The sequence below is a fragment of the Lates calcarifer genome, linkage group LG24, assembly GCF_001640805.2.
Source record: "Lates calcarifer isolate ASB-BC8 linkage group LG24, TLL_Latcal_v3, whole genome shotgun sequence".
Taxonomy (NCBI): domain Eukaryota; kingdom Metazoa; phylum Chordata; class Actinopteri; family Centropomidae; genus Lates; species Lates calcarifer.
In genome coordinates, this window is record NC_066856.1 from 7,883,228 (window position 1) to 7,902,251 (window position 19,024).

General features: G+C 39.6%; 1 protein-coding gene across 1 annotated transcript in view; it reads left to right on the top strand.

Moving 5' to 3' along the window:
• ctnnd2a (catenin (cadherin-associated protein), delta 2a) overlaps positions 1–19,024 on the top strand; it is a 286,657-nt gene that overhangs the window by 57,703 nt on the left and 209,930 nt on the right. Inside the window, 1 exon segment of the mRNA XM_051067006.1 lies at positions 10,970–11,100. Coding sequence (XP_050922963.1) covers positions 10,972–11,100 — 129 coding nt within the window. The 5' untranslated portion in view covers positions 10,970–10,971.

Consider the following 19,024-nt stretch of genomic DNA (forward strand, 5'->3'; position numbering starts at 1 on the left):
GGTTTTAATGGTTTTGACTTTGTACAGTCCCAGAGATAACCCCTTTCAGATTAAATAAATTAATAATTAGATATTCTAAAATAACACTACTGACATATAATTCTTCTTCTGCAATTGATGTACATGGTCTATAAAATTAAATGGCTGTCAAGCATTAAAATAAAGGCATTATAGACCCCTTAAGAGAATACTCCTACATGCATTCTCACACATTTTGAGTTGTCAGGTGATGTGCATGTTTGTGTGTGTGTGTGCATCTGTCTACATGCATGTACCGTGCACTCTTGCCATCTCTCAGCAGTGCTAACTGAATTATTCAGAGTTTAATATTAGGCGTCACATGGAGGTAAATTGCAGCTATCAATCATCCAAGACATTCCTATGTGCCAGACTTTGAGAATCATTTTTTTTATGGCGAAGCAGTCTTTGGAAATCAGGAGTTATTGGCTGGGGAAATTGGGTGTGGAAATTCTAATTATTATTTCTTCATTCCCTCAGCTTTGCCTCATTCTGATAACATTAGCATTGTTAGCGAAATGTTAGGGATGATTACTATTCAAGCTCCTGAGGACACTGGTCAAGTGCACACAGCTAATGAGTTACAAGATATTTAAAACTCTGAAAGTCCGATTTCTATCATGTCTGTTCAGTCGAGTCTAATGTACATATTTCTTATTTTGAGTATTAAATACTATGCAGGTTTGGCACAAAATTGTATTTCAAATTCATATTAAAGGAAAAGGTTGGCATGAGTCAATTTTAATAAAGTCTGCGTGGGTCACAGCAATAGATTAACTGCACTTAGACCCAGTGGAATACGTCATTAACAGCTGTGTGCCTGTGAGTGTGTGTGTGTCCTCAAATGTGCATGTCTTTCCTTGAATGCTTGCGGGTTCAAGAGACTCCCCATCAGAAACTGTAATTTTCAGAGAGTGGCTTTGAGTCATCAAAAATGTGGTTTAATATGCATGAATAGCCCTATCACACTAAGCCATTTTAGAGACATTTGTCTTTGAAATGTTATACCTCCTCTTAGGCCAATTTAACCATGTCAGAGGAGATACTAACTGGCTGTATCCAGGGCAGAAGAGGGATTTTTGAGTTTGTTTTTCTTAATAAAGCTGATCCACACCAAGATTGGACTCAAGAACCATCCCTGAATTGAAACTGCTTCTAAATTTATTATCTATTTTACACTGCCTGAAACAAATGAATCTTGAATCAGTGTGTACACACATCACACTCAAATGTATAGTATTTACGATATGGTGATAAAAGCTAGTAAATAATAATGATTGAATGGAAGATAAAGAACATTAATACTTCCCATTATTGCACATTTTAACCATGAACGATCCTAAAATAAATGTCCGTGAATGAAAAAACACATTTGTGTGTTTGCACAAACGACCAGCCTTAATTAATAGTTATGGACATTAAGTGGACATCTTTTTTTTTTTTTAATTTCATCTGGACTGGAACCACAGCTAGGTAATATACAACATAATTAAAACTCTTGTGGCAGTATAGCTTGCATTTCTTGGCCCCATTGTGCTTGCTGACAGACAGAAAAGTGGTGGGTTCTCCTGCTGCAACATTTCAATGCAGCCATGAGACATGTTAAATTAACACACAGATTGGTAAAAATACAGACTCTGTCCTTTCCTTGAGCATAAAACCTCACTTTGTGCTATTACTCTCTTTCCTGCTTCTTCCACAGACATGAATAACTCACACCTGAATACAAAAAGTGATAATGTGATGTCAGGTCATTGGCATTATCTGTGAATGCAGGGAATATTTACACAAAGAACAGATGGAGAAGACTGTTACTCTGAAAATTAAAAGAATAATGAACACGGGTGATTATAATCATAGATCATGTTATTTGTGTAATAATGTCAAGTATTTCCTATGACAGAATTAGTCTTTGAAGCCCAGTGTAAAGATGATGGGAGTGTGATGCTTTACGCTGTTAGCGCAAGAGTGTGCTGAGTAGGTATTTCATTTTCAAAACAGTCCCTCAGGATACTGTCAGAGACAGACTATTATTTTTCACCCCAGCTAATTTTAATAAAATAAGGTGCAAATATTTCAATCCAAAGTTTGGGACTTTATAAAGCATACTGTTATGTCCACCAACCTAGCCCCACAGTTCAAGTTAATGTGTGTGTTATTGTGTAAAAGGGTTGTAATATATGGGGTGATTTAGTACAGTTGTTCATTTTCAATTTATGCCGCCAGATTTCTGTTTTTTTTTTCAATATGCAGATCTAGTAGAAATATAATAAGGTACCAATTTATCAAATCTTGATTCCCTCGGTTTTAATGGTAAGACATTGACTTTGAAAGCAGTGCATGATACTACATAACTCAAAGAATCTGTTAAGATCCAGAGGAAATATAATGGAGCATGTAATGCCTGTATTGACTGTATCTGTGGTGCTGTTAAAGAGATCAATGTGGTGTGTACTTAAAGGCCATGTGGGATTATCTCCTCCTTCGTTATTTGTATGTTGCATTGCACAGTTTCACAGCATTAAAGTCACTTGCAAGTGAAGTAAATAACATTGATCATCTCATTACAATACAATTTTCTGCTCGGAAATCTTGAGTTCTGACATTGATCTGGATGTTTCTTTGACATGTACCACCCCCCCAAACATTACTACAGACCAGCACCAATGGAGCTCCATGGAGGCGGATCAGTAAATACTCTGGGTCAGCTGGCTGACTTTGAGCAAGCCTGCCAATGTTAGGAGAACCTCTTAGAAACAAGAAATAGATGCATGACTCTAATGTTGAAGGTTGCAGTGGTTGGGATTGCATTAGCCAGTCAAAATTTGAGTATGGTCTTGAGGTTAGAGGGAAGTTGTGCTGGGTCATATCAGTCATTCCACCATGCTGTGTCATTTGTGCACATGCAGGTAGGAGGCTATATCAGTGACCATTAAAGGAATGTTGAATTTATTTTTTGCTGGTTCTAAATGAATGCCAGCTTGCATTGTGTGTATTAGACTTACAGTAGGTGTGGATGCAAAGTCAAGTGTTTATTGTGCATTATAAATATTTGTTTAAAATACTTGCCACTTGCCACAGCCAGTAATATTTCATGTAGATATATTTTGGTTAAATCATCACATGTTGACTTTTTAAATAATTTTAAACAGCAGGACAGAAAGTAAGGTAAGATGGATTAATAAAATAGGGAATTGCAACTTTCTCATATGCCAGTAAAAAATGAGGATTGGCTAACTCCTGTCACGCTCTCCATTGATCTACAGTGCTGTCTAGCCTGTGTAACCCAATTGCTGCTGGTCAATATATCCCCTTGGTTTAGAGAAGGTGAGACAATTTTCACACTGTCCTGTTTCACAGCAGATATTTTGACTTGTCACAGTAGGAAAAAACACAGGTGTTACCACTAATATTAACAAGCTCTATGCTGTGTCCCAGTAAGCCACAATAGTGTGACATTGTGCCAGCATACACAATACCAAGGCCCTGAAACTGAAGCGGCAAAACTGGAATTCAGCCATCATTTTATTACTTACGCCTGTGCTTCTTATTCTGTGCCATGTCAAAATGTCCTCCATGAAAAAATTGAGTTAGCAGAGATTTTCAGGAGGATTCAAGCTCTATCTAATATCATTTCACATCCCCAGTAAACCCTTCTTTTTGTATAGCCATCACACAATTCTTTCCAACCGAGAGTGCATTTCAAAGCTTTGTAAATATTTCAGCATTGTCGTTTCATGTGACAGGAAGAAGCACGCTTTTGATTCCTTAGAGGGGCCACCCACTCAAATGTGGTGAGGACAATGGCTTCCTGAACACGCAATGCTTGGGTCCTGACTTACGGATGGAACAGGAGACTGAATGCCTAACCTTAGTGTATTTTCTGAAGACCACAATGCTGGCAGTATGAAAAGAAATTGAGAGCTGCATTCTCTAAAAATAAGAAAATTAAACCTGTAGTTTCTATAAAAGAATGTATTATGATTAATGCTGAACCCATTAGCATTGTGTATTGCAAGCAAAGCAATAGCTGCAAACTGCTGGCCAGGCAATCAAACCAGTGTAAAGGAAAGGACTCCTCACAGGAATGCAGAGGTGTGTATGTTTGTTTGTGTTTGTGTGTTTATGCATGTGTTCATGTAAGGTGTGTTCTGCTGGAAGGGAACACGTCTGAAAGCCTGTCAGGTCATAGTTTGAGCATGGGTCGGGGGTGCCCATCTTGCCAAATCCTCCAACTCATGGTGTGAGTAACCTCTATGTTTTGTACGCTCATGCATGTGTTTTAGCCTGTGTGTGGAGCAAAAGTAAATTTTTCAGCTGCAAGCAGACAGGAATGACCAAGTGGACCAAATGTCCAATTTTAATAGTCGCGAATAATCAGATTTAAAACCTTGAAAATGGGTGATGAAATGTCTGTCATTTAAGCCTTTAATCTTACTTGCTTCACTGTTCGAAACTCTCTGTCTAGACTCCAAACCCTCAACCAGTATTACTGCATTTAACATAATCAATGGGCTGATTGGATTTTACACCTAATTTACGAACAAAAATTAAGCATATTTTTTAGGATCCTAATTAATTTCACTTACAGCATATTACATATTTTCATTGGCAACCTAAGGATCTAATGTTCTCTAATGGAAAGACAATGCTTACTGATGTGCTCAGTCAACACACATTTAAAATGCATAGCAGTAAAATCAACACTTCACACAGCATATATCCCATGGTGCAATTACCAAGATGATTTTTAATGTGATTTAACTTGAGCTGTTTTCAAATTGCTCTTGAGAAATACTGAAGAATGCAACATGGGAAATTATACACATGCAAATGGTAATAAGTTGAGTGAAAAAATACAGAAGAAAAGACTGACAGCACATACCTGTAGATCAACACAATAGCCCCAGTCACCCTTATACAACAAATACAGCACTTCAAAGTGTCATACCTCTCCTCTGTGGTGTAGTTGCAGTGAGCAGTATACGTCGACTCTGCCCTAGCCTCCTAAAATCCATCATGCTGCATTCTCTTCTACTGTCAGGTGTTGCAAAGCTGCTCCCTCATCCCTACTCTATGTTGACGTACAGAAGAGACCCAAAGCAGCTTGTGCATCGTCTCATCATATTTCACATCGCGTGGGGACAGCACCAGATAAATAATCATTTAGTCAACGATCTATTAAACATGGTTAACACAGTACCGCAACAGATGTATTAGGAAGACAACTTCTCTGTGAGCACTCATTTTAAATGTGATATATCATACTCTGCGGTGGCTAATCTGTATTTATGATGGCTTTGTCAGAATGTGTTGTGGTCATAAAATAGCCTATACATGTAGGTTTTATCAGTAATGTGTATATTTGCAACATTTTTATGCTGTATTCATGCTTTCATGATTCAGAGATTGGTGCAGTTGAATTGTCAGTTCTGGGGACTGGTGACTCTAAATTGCCCATAGGTGTGAATGTGTTGTTTGTCTGTATGTTAGACTGTTAGACTGGCTACCTGTCCAGGGTGTACTCAGCCAGCTGGTATAGGCTCCAGCCAACATGGTTAAAAACTGTAAAAAGGATAAGAACTGGTAAAAATGTTCATTGATTATCCAATCTTGGATCCCACAATATCCACTTATTGTGACTATATAATTACGTCCACTCACTGGTAGCACTTTGGTTAATGCTGGGGAAAGATTGTGACCTGGTTTGATACAGAAAAAGTCCTTAACCATAACCAAAGTGCTTTAATTGCCTAAACCTAACCACCACTCTCTGATGATACAGTCTTGCTCCCGACACACACACCATGCTCTGGCACAAATGCGCCACTGTACATTGTTGCAATATTGTTTACATGTTTTAATGCTTGATAAGCAGACATATACAAGGGATACAGGGTAAGATGCAGTAGTTCCTTTACTGTTTGTTTGGCTGTCTCCTTTGCAGACTGTAAATTGGTGAGAAAATTAGTTGTAGTAAAACTTCAAACTGTGATGTGCAGTGTTTTTTTTTCTCTCTGTTGGGAGTTTTTCTTTTGTTGTTTACACTTACACTTCCAGGAAGTCTACTAAATGCTAGATTCTCTACCATGCTGTCAAAAACAGGAGGCTTTGTCTGAGCTTTTTGTGTCTTATCTAGGCCTAAGCCAAATGAAATGTCAGGCCATCATTCCTGCTCAGTTCAACGGGAAGCCATGCACAACTCATATCAGCCAGAATGCGCTACAATTAAATACGTCCCCAGAGCTACAAAAGCCCTGTCTAAACTGAGGTTCCCTTTACATTGTGCCTTGCAGGATGTAACACATCTATTCAATAGCAGCTCAACTGTGCCTGCTGACAATAGCCTGAGAAGAATATTGGGGTGGTGGAGTATTGTGACATTTGATGGTGGATGTGTTGTGTGCTGTGGATTAACTCTGCAGCAGCCAATTTACAGTGAGCCAACTTTGCAATTTTTCTGAACAGAGCACCTGCCCGGACAATAATCACAAAGGGTTTATGCCTTCTCTATACGTGATCACTGGCTTCCTCAGAAAATAAATGGCTCACAATGATGTGTATTGTTGTATGCAGAGGCTAAAAAATTGCATTTGTGTTGGGTGTGGATTCGGATTTTCTTTTTCTTTTAGTGATTCAGATGAGTCAGTCTAGAAGAAAATGCACTTATCAAAATCATTCAGAACCTTGCTTCGCTTGCTGAATACAGTTGTATTTTTCACTTGTAGTCAGTTTTCTAAATATTGTGAATATTGACTCAGTGCCACAAAGCACTGTTTCCCAGTGTCAGTAAATGCAAAACAGCCACTTGGCTGAAGGGAATAATGAAGCAGTTAAGATTTGCAGTTTTTTCTAAAAGTACTAAAAAACACACACAGCCACTGAGTACAGACATTCATCAAAACTGGTGTAACTAATAATGGATATATTTCATACAGGTATGCCAATTCCAGGGCTGTGGTATTATGCAAGCTGGCACACTGACATGGCTTACTGGCACAGCTAAACTGAATGAAGCCATCATTAATGTTATTAGTCACACCATGAGAAAGGTCTATCATGCCTATTTCAAAATACAATAGGCTTTAGTGCTACAGATGTAACTGGATTGCTTGTGGAACCAAAGCCAAACAACCACAGCACAACACTATTGCCAAGGTATCATAGATTAAATTATTGATGTTTACATAGGTTCATTCCGCTGCGGCGGGTCAGGGCTCCGGTTCATCGCCAGAGGTGTTTACTGTAGAAAACAACTGCGGGACTCCCGCAAAGAAAGTGAGGTGAGTCTTTCCTCTGCCCACTGACTTGCACATTTGGCTGTCTCATTCAAGAGAAATGCGGCAGTCAGCCAGATGGTGTAATATGGTCTTTGCTGGGGTTCTGGTTGCTCAGGAGCCAAACTATGGTGACTCATCTCCACTCAGGAGGGGAGATGCCAGACACAGAAGTGGTGTTTGTCAGTGAGAGTGAAAATAACCATATGCAGGCCATCTCGCTAGCATCTTTTATTTACCAACACCACCCTGTCTGGCCTACAGTCTGTCTGCTGGCTAGCTGACTTGCTGATAGACTGACTGGATGTTTGATTTGCAGGCTGTCTGGATCCTCGCTGACTTGTTAACTCTCTGTGTAAGCTGAGTGACTTGCTTGATGCTAATGGCTCACTTACCCTCAATGTCTGTCTGATTAGCTCTCTAAATGCAGGCTATATGCACCAGTGTGTGAATATAGAATATGTGAGTTTAACCAAAGCTGGGACAGATTTGGATCTGTGTATCAAATGTTAAAAGTGAAGGCTTGAAACTAGCAGTAAATTGTAAAGTAAGAGACTCAAATGATCAAATTCCACACTCAATCAGTTCATTATTTAGTCTTTTACTGAAGTTGGGGCTGCTGTATTGACAAAATCCTGTCCCTATGGTCCGTCTGACTAAAACTCGCAGACCAATTTCCTGGTTTCTCAGACTCTTTATCTCTCTCTCTCTCTGTAGGCCCTTAGCTCAGACAGGACGGAGGCACAGGGTTTTTTTTTTAATTGATGATTTGAAACAAGTCCAAGTAATGTTACAGTAGTAGGGTGAAATTCTGTGTTATTTTCCCCACCTGTGTTTCTAAATCACAATCAGCATGCAACACGCTTTTTTGTGAGACATTCTGCACAGTATGTGCAGCTTGCACAATAGTAAAAGGATGTAGGCAGGAAAAAATTGGACCTTTTAAAGACCTTTAAAAAAAATCTTAACCTTAATTACCACTAAACCACTTATTTTCAGCTAGTGCTTGAGTGTTAAGTGTCATTTCAGAGCAAATTTGTTTCAGTTTAGGACTATGAACAATGACTTACTGGGCTAATGGGGTTAACAAGGTTTCTGGAGCTGCAGTGACCCTCGACTTGCAGTATATTTTAGGCAGAAAGACAATCTGTATGGTTTCAGTCACTTTCTCATCTAGGATTAACCTACAGGTGGTCAAGTCACACACAATTAAATATCAGTTGATAGAGCATCAATGCATCAATGTCACTTTGTCGTATATGAAAAAGAAATAATTCATTTAATAAATAAGCATATATCAGATAATTGTTTAGCATTTACATATACAATGTAAAATATAAGAAATACATCTTGGCATGGAGCTGAAAATGAGATTCTAGTGTCAGCGTAGTACTTAACACACTGGTGCCTGAGCCATCAATAAAGGCAGGCAATGCTGGTGCCTGCCATTATAGATGGCTCAATTTAAAAGTGTCAAATGATGCATCTGTTAGTGCTTCCAGTGTACCCAGACCTTATGATGAAGTGCAGCAAAGAGAAAAGACAGATCTATCCATGCAAGACTGATGTTAATTTGTTACAGTCGGCGAGGTGGTATTTGATGAAGGTCGAAGACCCAAACATTATGTATTGAAGTGAATAATGTGTGAAAGAGACTCATCTCTTTGAAATGAACTGTCAGTTAGAGACACACGCCACTTTCCTGTATCCTGAATAAAGTAATTAAAATCATGATAAGCGGGGCATCACATTTTAACGAGTCTACAAGGATCCCCATTTGTGACTTGACATACTGGCAGTGATGCAGGTGTGAAGTGTGACCTGTGTCTGCGTGAGTGGGTATATTGGAGACTAATTGGTGTTTGTAAATAGAGTCCAGGCTTTGGTACTCATTCCACAAGCATCCACTGTATCCATAGAATTGTAGACTCAGGGTGGTGGGGCATGTTTTGGGGATTGGTTCCATCTGATATTAAATTGGCCTATTGGTAAAATGTAACTTTACAATTTGTATTTACAGCTTCTTCTTTTTTTAGACCATTCAAGCACAGTTTATATATAACAGCACTATTTTCCATTACATAAAAGGCAGCATATCATAACAGCATTGCAACAAATACAAATCATGTTATTAACTGTTCATCAATTCTTTATGCGGCTTTCTTTCTTTCTTTTTCTTTTTTTAAGCTAATAGCATATTTGTTCCTATGTTGGCCAACTGGCACCATGAAAAGTATCAGTGAACGATTTATCAGATTTTGACTTCTGACACGGACCCAGTGGTTGATCACGTCGCATCGACGTCCCCAGTCATGCTCACCAATCAGAGGTGACCCCAGTCAAAGCGACTGTATAAACACTCACTAACGAGAAACACGTGTAGTGAAGCTCGTGGTGCGAAAAATGGTGGTTGCGCATGTGTTCCGACACTTACACGCGGAGCGGAGGAGCCCCCGAGGAGTCAAGTTGACAGTTCGTTACGTTAAGTGCGAGAAAAGCTGTAGAAAAGTTGTAAGTCTATGTAAAATCATAAATGGACAGATGTCGACCACAAACGTACGACAGTCAAACCAAATTATCTATGTACTGACAGGGATGCTAGCCCTATTCCTCCCGTCCCTATGTAACTGTATGGACAAGTCGCCGCCTCATCCCATGGGAATCACTGCAGTATGATGAATGTGAAGTTACAGTAAGTTCAAGTAATGTTAAAGCAGTCAGATATGTTCCTAAAATCATTCAGCCCTAAAACGTATACTACATTGGCTATTAGCTGTGTACAGATAATTGTCATTACTTTGATACCAAAGAGTTTTAAGCCATTATTTTTCCTGCAATTACCTAGCAGATTTATGGACATTACTTTGCTGGTCACATTAGCGATAATAACCTTGTCAAGTGTTAAAATATGTGTATCATGTCTGTGTTCAGATTGACAGATTGTCTAAATAATGAACTCTGCACAGGAACAAAAAGTTTGATGCCAATTGGCACCTCAGGACCAAGGATTTTGAAATATTTTAAATTCCTCCATGTGTCAGCTGTTGACCGTGTTGATATGCAGGCCAAATCAGCGGGCCAAACTTCAAGCTTTACTGAGCAATTAACTACATTTGCTTACTCCCTCTCTTATTTAGAATATCATATGCACCTGTCTCTTACATCTCTTGCAGTATCTTTCCCTCACGTGTCTACCTCGTCTGTCTCATAGTCTGATAACCAGTACCATGTCATTTCAGGTGTGTTGATAAATGCTGTTATTTGTATCTGCAGATTCCTCAATGTGAAAAAGGTTTTTCATAATTCAAATTCATATCTAATCAGAAATAAGCAATGCAACACAAACATTTGTATTTTTTTCTGTTTGTGTTTTTTGTTAGTAACTTGCATACAAACATAGATTAACTGTACTTGCTGCTTTAAAACATGTTGCTCTTCCAACATCTTCCAACAGCCTTTGAAATCCTGCATTGTTGCTGCAATTTTGCTACGTCAAATCAAATCAAATGTAATTGGATAATCTGGCATAATGCAAGGTGGCCTCTAACAAAGCAGATGTCTTGGCTTACTGTAGGCTTTAAAACTGGATTGACATTGATATGAGGCATTTTTACAGGCTTCTTTTTCTTCAGTACTTAATGCTAATGCTTCCTATTTGTTTGTGTTAATATTAGCAATGCCGGTGCCAGAGCAGCCTGCAGAGCAGGAGAAGGGGGCCATGGTTCCCCCTGTGATGCCAGCCTCCAATGGAGACAGATCTGAGACAGAGACGACCTCTTCCATCCTTGCCTCTGTCAAAGAGCAGGTAGGAACTCTCTCATGTACATGTGTCAAACCTGTATTGTGTTTACTTTGACAAGAAAGGCATATTTTCTGCCTTTGGTTGCCTCTCTTTTTCTTGCTCTTTCCACTTCTTTCCCCTCATAGCCCTCGAACAGCTCGCAATGAGGCGGGTCAGGAGGTTGTCGCTGTTATTCAGGGAAAAAGGCACTCTGCTCTTTTAAAGTGTTTAAAAGAAAGCAAAGATTGATTGCTGCCAAGGGAATGCGAGAGTGTAATGGATGGAAATGATGGAGATTACGGGCCGAGAGCTGTAGCCAAGAAGGCATAATTGAAAAAGTCATTAAAATCAAGGCAATTACTTGATGTGGGGCATTTGAAGGTAGCTGCAGTCCTGCACGAGGACAGGCAGGCCTGGTTTCAGGTTAGCGGGAAGAATTAGAAAGAGGGAAGGACAAGAGGACATAGAGAAGGGAGGGGCAAACGGGATGATGCAAGTCCCTTTGGAAAAAACCTCAGGTTCACACTAATTGCGTTTAGCCTTGGACTTATTCCTTTGTGTAATGCAATGCTATTTCATTTGGATTTAGCTGATCAGCAAATGTAATATACCATAGACTTATCATTTTGCCTAGCTACATTGACTCTACAACTCTCTCTACAACCAAATGAAGTACAAGTGCTGATGGCAATTTCAGCTTTTTTTTTCCTCCTTGCAAATGGCATTCATTTGTGTTTTGTTTTTCTACACCAGAGAAGCTCTCAGTGCTCTCACATCAATAATCAGTGAAGCGAGCAGGATTTTGTCAGATCCATGCACCGGACCAGGTTTGAACTTGCAACTCCACCCTCCTGTTGGGAGAGCAAACTTACAGAACCAAAAAGGAAACCCAAAAGGAAATACGTCATAGAAATTGCCATTGTTGAGGTCTTATTTTCTTCTGCAGAGCTGTAGCTCTAAAAGCTCCTCCCCTGAGGAGAAAATGTTTTGAAAATGTAAAATGAGTTCCTTGTTCAGTCATTGGAAGGAAAAAGAAACACCTTTGTAACACCTATCTTAATCAGCTCTACATAGCAGCACCGTAGGAGAAAAAGGCCTGAATGAATGCTGGAATGTATGGTTTCCCCATCTGAAAATGTCTCAGTGCTCTCCCATTACTGATTCCTTGAAATATACCTGATTTAGTCAAATCCATGCAGCTTTACTGATCCACACCATACTAATGCAACACTGATCCAAGGTAGTGGGTTTAAAAAAATAACCACAGGTGTATACTTAACTCTCTTGCTGTGGAGGTTTTCATCCTTTTCTTTCACCAAAACATTTTTACATACTGTTTAAAGAAATGCACTACGGAGTCCATTCTCCTTTTTTCTCTTTGGAGATATGTATGATGCAACAGGGGTACATTATGTACCAAGTGGAGTAAGTCTAAATCTGCTGCTCACCTCAGTGTCTGGCAGTGGGGAGAGAAATAAGACAAGCTTGCCAATGTATCCTTGAGCAATGTATTTGCCTTTCAGATGCTCCACTGGAGCTGATTAGTGGCCAGCAGTAGAAGACAGTGGCTGTACTGGATAGTTACCAAATATGGTTGGTTCAACAGTAACTACTTAATAGCATTCACATGCCGAAAACCCCTTCCCTGCATAAGTAATCTCTCAGAAACAACTACTTGAAATTGATAATAAACATAACAGTAGTAGAGGAGCAGGCAAGCTGATGTTTGTCCACAAATAGCATTCACTCTCATTTGGACTGTGTGTACATTTATTGCATTGATTTATTGCATTTTTTATGTTACTTGTAGATAAGGTTATGTGAATATATGTGATATACTTGCCTTCAGCAGGTCTGTTTGCACAACCTCATGGTATTTCATAAATAATACATAACCACACCAGATGCACATTGATGTCTGCACATAATAACTGATGGTGTGGACAACACAGATGTGTGTTATGATATGATAATTTTAATATGTCAACACATTTTAATTACAGAACATTGATGTTTCATTTTTACTCAGTCCAGGATTTGTGGCTTTTTGTGTGCACTACAGATACATGTCATAGCATGCATTTGCAAGTGCATCATGTATGTGTGTGATGTATTAGTGTAAAGGGTTTTAATTCTAGATGCCATACTCTCCCTCACAGTGACATCCTCTGTACATGTGTGTATGTCTGTCTGGTGTGTGTGTGTGTGTGATTGCACATTATATACTACAATACTACAACTACTACTGCTGCTACTACAACAAAAAATAATATTACTACTAATATTATTCTATGATAATGTCTTTACTTCCTTTACTGCTGCAGCAGAGTAGCAACATAAACCAAAATTATGTGATAAAAAATAAAGTGATGTCAGTGATGTAAGATGAAATAAACTATGAAAAGGGGATTAATACAGAATAAAAAGACAAATAAAGTAAAAACTCAAATGAAATCAGAATAAGCTCACTGATAAAAGATGGGATTTAAGAGGTGTCACTGAATCAGCCAGGAAGGATTTCCTCAGGCAGGTTGTATCAGAGCCTTGGGGCTCTGACTGCAAATGCGCCAGTTTGCTTCAGCAACCCAGCAGGCCCACTCCCGTTGCGGCACATCATCATGCCTTACACACACCTCTCTCCACTGTGGCGTCCCATCGAGGATACACATATGAGGATACACACATAGGTTATATTTCATTTACTAGACACCATCTGTCTGCTTGTGCATGTGTGTGTCTTTGTACGTGCTTTGCCCTGGAAGTTGTTGAAGGATTTCAAGAATTATTAGAAATTAGAAATTAGAATTAGAAATTAGAAATGGGGAGTAGTTTGTGACACCACTCATTGGTTTATTAAAACTTTGAGATTACTTACTTACTTGCTGCTGTCTTTGTGGACTTATGGACCTTAAGTATAGCTGAGGTGATAGCAGCAAGTTGATACTTCTGAATGCCGACTTAAATTACACATATCCCGTGTCTTTTCTTAAACCAGCAAGCTTTTTCTCCCCCTTCCTCTGCATAAAAATATCCATCACTTTGTTGAAATCCAAGGCTGATTCATATTCCATATGATAGACCTGAACATTTTCATGATTATCTCAGTTCTCAGTTCTTCTTTTTAATGTGTTCCAACTGGAGAAATGAGTGTTCTCCCTTTATAGCTGGAGTGGCCAGTAAGTATTTTAAAACTCACTGGATTAGAATTGAATTAATTAGAATGGATTCCAGTAAAATGAGTCAGCGTGTCCTAGAGGACAGCAGAGATTCATTCTCTTCTCTGCACATCTGTTGATTCTGTATTTTTGCAGAAAAACACCTAGTGGCATGTTAACTTGCGGTCCATGGGCCTGCTTGTAACAACAGGTCTGGAGCTTGAAATGACCAGTTATCCATGTATTACAGTCATTATCACTGCTAATTCTCTCTGTCAGCCTGGGGTTGCTGAAGGTGTCTCCTCTGGAGCACATGAGGTCCACAGCTACTTTTGATCAGATCAGATCAGGGTGTGGCATCACTTGACACTATCTATTGGCCCAACTCTAAATTGAATGCCTGTCTGTTAGAAAGCTGAAAAGGAGATGTGCTTCATGCCAAATCTCCACATTCTCAGATGGATGTCAGCTGGCTACCTCTCTTGTTACATTTTCACTTTTTTCACAATTTAACGACTCCTCTACTGCTACAGTTGGAGCCATTTGAGTTTCTCAAGATGCTTTGCACTATGTTGCATCATGTCTCAAACTTGCCTTAGGAGAGCTCCACAGAGACCAATTTAACCAGTGCTGATTTGCTCCACAATCTATCAGTTTTCTGCATATTTTTATTTAGCTGGAGTTAATGTCCTGCGCTGTTTCCGGAATAAGCCCTGATAATTCAACCTTGTTTGTTTCTAAATTATAATCTGCATGTTTTCTCATGTTTTATCCCTGACTGATACTGTGATACTTTAATGATTCCAGCTATAATGAATTTAATGAAAGCTGTTTGCTGTTCTAAACACCCAGCAGCCAGATAATCTTTCCAGAGAAAAAATACTCTGGCTTAAACGAGGTGATGCTTTGTATTCTTCATCTCCACATTTTAGCATCTAGCCAGTGTATTGTTTTCAAATTACACTCTGTAATTGATAGATTAAGGCCATTTGGTGTTATGGGTTGGTAAACAATTATGCACCCTTTAGAACCAGAAAAACAAAAGAGGAAGAGAGACAACAAAGGCTGCGGGGTAAAAAATGATGTTAAATTATTGAGTAGTCATTGAAAAAAAAAATCTTTTGAAAGAAGAATATTTTTAGGGTGTTTAAAAAATTCCACTGTTAGATACTGCTTGCTGCTTGACTTCAGACAGGACCAGAACGTTTTATGTTTGGACGCTGTCTTTTAAATAAAATGAAATGAGATCTGCCTTTCATGTTGGTTATGTAATTATCTTGTGCTGTTATTAGACTTTAGTTATTATTTCTGTAGAGAGTTCTGACTGTTTCCATTACTCTTTACATTTTTGAGTGCTGGACGATGAATTTTCTTTTTCTTTTCCTATAGACTCCCACCTGTGATAATGCATGCAAGCGCTTTTTAAATGTTTGATATTGTTACATTAATAGCTCTTTTTTTCAACTTGAGACATTTTGCGGAGACAAATCCCCTATGTTTCAGCAATTCTTCAAAGGCATGTAGGAAAAGTATGGAAAACAAATGAGATAATCTCTCAGACACGTAACGATTTTGAGATTTACCACGTAGTAAAAGTTAGGGTAACCCATCTACAAGTATGACTCTTGCCCTATGTGCGTTTGTGTGTGTGTGTGTGTTTTAGTAATGTCTGAAACTCAGTCCTCATTTATAAGTATACAAGTGATTTATATGGTCCAAAAAATCCCACTGCCTTTAATCCTTAATGTTGCATAATTTTTGTCATTTGTAATATGATAATTGTCAATCACCAGCAGTATTTTCAGGGTCATTGTCAGAGCTGTAATTGTGGCCATCATCATTGTCACCATTGCGTCTACAAAAAATAAAAAAAACAGCTGCCCTTCCTGTATGTTGTTGAACTACATTGTGTTAATCCTGCATTGAGTTTGTTGCATGTGAGCTCAAAGTGTCCATAAACCACTTAAGTTATCAAGGGTTCACAACTCTTGGAGGCTTTCGGCGTGCGTGTTCGAATGGAGCAAGGTCTCTTTCAGAGCTGAGAGGGTAATGTATTCTATCCTCTAGACTGTCCGTTATTCTCCAGACTTCTTTTCTTTGCTGGAGTTTGAGTGCACTTCATTGGCCTTTCGAGTGAGCTGAAAACTTTCTTTTTGCTAATATGCTCTCACTAAGCTTGACTACTGCTCGAGTCATTGTCCGTGCATATTTTCTACACTCTGACTCCCTCCAACACGTATCGAAGTTGTTTTAAAAGTGATTTCGTGTAGGTGTCTGTATGTCAGTTACAGCTTACTCTGAAAGTAAATTTGTGTAAGCGCGCGTGTCTTTTTTGTATGTGTGTATCCTAATAGATTTCTCTGCTGCTCCGACTTGCCGTCCATCTCTGCCTCTCCTGTTCTCTCCCCTTTATTGATACCCTGTCTATTGCTGGGGTTGACAGCTGTGTTTTGCAGCTGGTATAAATTAACACAGTGTCAGAGTCAGAATGATAGGGAAGAAATGAATCCTCCCCTGCACACCCACAACTATCAGATACAGCAGCTGATAAAAATACCTTATGACTTCTGAAATTGTGACATGTCAGAAACGGGGGAAATTATTTTCTGGTCATCAATAATGATTTGAAAAGGTTTCATATATTTGTGTAACCCTAAATGTGTGTGGCAAGGAAGACCATGTAAGCATTCAATTTATGCCAAAGCCAGAGAAAATTGTAACGGGTTCCATGTAGCAGTATTGAGTAAACCTTTCTTTTGACATCTTTCTGCTGTGGCAGCGGTCGACTTTGAGATGACGCTGCCATTCCACCTCGCAGTCAGAACTTTAACAACACATCAGAGAGTGGGTGCACAGGTTCAAAGTGTTTTGTGCTTTGAACTGATACACCATTCCTTCTGCCAGTGGTTTCTGGGCTGAAAATTGGGTTTGGTGCCTCGTTCACTCTGTGTGTGTCCTCAGCGTCCTTCAACATTTGTCTCTTTCGCTGTGCCAGTCTGGGAACAGATCATTTAGCCAGGGGGGCATACACGCTGGATTCTGTGTGTGTATACTGTGTGTGTGAGTGTGAGCAGACTAATTGCACATTATGCACTGTATGTACAGTACATGATCGTCTGTGCATGCAGTACGTATATGCAGTATGGCCTGTGCTTCCTCTCCTGCCTCTGTGTGTCTGTGTGCAAAAGTGTGCAAGACAGATAATGGTAATCTTTTAGGTAGAAATCACTCAGCAGTGAGGAAGAAATTGCCCAGCTCTGCCAGTGAACACTCTCATTAGGAAAGAATGGGAAACATGGATGCTTTTTGCACAACCATGTGCACACAGACCGACACATCTATCTGATTACAGTGTGAACCCAGACCTGTTGTACTGCAGTGAAGCAGTTTACCTGGAGGTGCCTTTCAGTCATTCATTCAGTACAAAACTAGTTCATGTGCCATCCAGTCTGGCAGTGTGTTCTGCCCTCAAAACACAAGTCACTCACAAATGATAGGTGCAGTTTTTTTTTTAATGTAAGAGACCTATTCCTGATGATGAGTTATGGCTTTTAAATTTAACTAAAAGCTGCCAAGATGATGATTTATATGCAAGGGTGAGTAGGAGGTATGTCCCAATAGCAGTATCCCCTTGCCATTTACTCATCGAGAAAGCATCTGTGGGAGACTGGGGCAGAAAAGGGTGGTGTTCAGCTGCCTCACCCTGGCTCAGAAGTGCCGTGGCAAGGGAAGAATTATTAGCAGGCCCGAAGGCTGTTGTCGTCTTCGGCACTGTTGTTGTGCGTGCAGTTTAGTGCGTGCACACGCTGGAGTTTGCGTCCGCCAGTGGTGCTGCAATGTTCCATTTAGTCAACATCACCCAGCCAGCACCCCCACCGTACTGTCACCATCATCATAACTGGCAGCTGGCAGGCTACATGTTACTGCAGCTGTCACGCTTTGGGCCAAAGAGAGAGAGAAAGCAAGAATAGAGAATGAGCAAGAGAGAGGAGGTGAAACATGGAAATCATGCAAAGTGTGTGTGTGTGTGTGTGTGTGTGTGTGTCAGTGAGTGAGAGAAGGTGGGTGAGAAACAGTAAGAGGATGAGAGAGGGAAAAGTACAGAGGGCATAGGTGGAGGGTAAATTTGGAGAATGTTATTGCTTGCTAGATAAATTAAATGAGAAAGATGAAATTAAAAAGAGTAAGAGAGGGCATGAGAGAGTGAAAGGAGAGAGCTGAGTTTCAGTGGCAGCCGTCCAATACCCAGCACTCTGAGACAACTACCAAACCAGACTTGCCAATTACCGTTTGAAGGTCAATCAGTGAAAGTGGAATCACAGTACAATCCTGTTTGTACACTCTCTGTGGCAGGGATAAATGATCCAATACAAATAGTCTGCTGTGAAGCCCAAAACAAAGAAAGAGAGAAAGAAGGGGAAAAAAAAAATTATCTAGAATAAACAATCATAAAGTAAAAACAAAGCTGATGAAAAGTAGGGGTGTGTTAACAATAGACAGCTTTTGAGAAAAAGGCACTCCTTCAACTTCAGTTTGTGCCAGTAATTAAAAAAAATCCAGTTGCAGAACATGCTCTTTGCCCCTTTTATATTGCAGCTGCAGGTGCTTCCTCCGTCAGCAGTCAGGACAGGAGCAGCTCTTGCACACCTAGTGGGAATTCCCCTAAGTCAATGAATATACTTGGTATTGATTCCTTACTGTATGATCTGAGTAATGACTGCAGTCAACCTTTTTACCAGTGCATACACCATTTCCATTGCGTTTGTTGTTGTAAACTGTCTGCTGCCAATGCC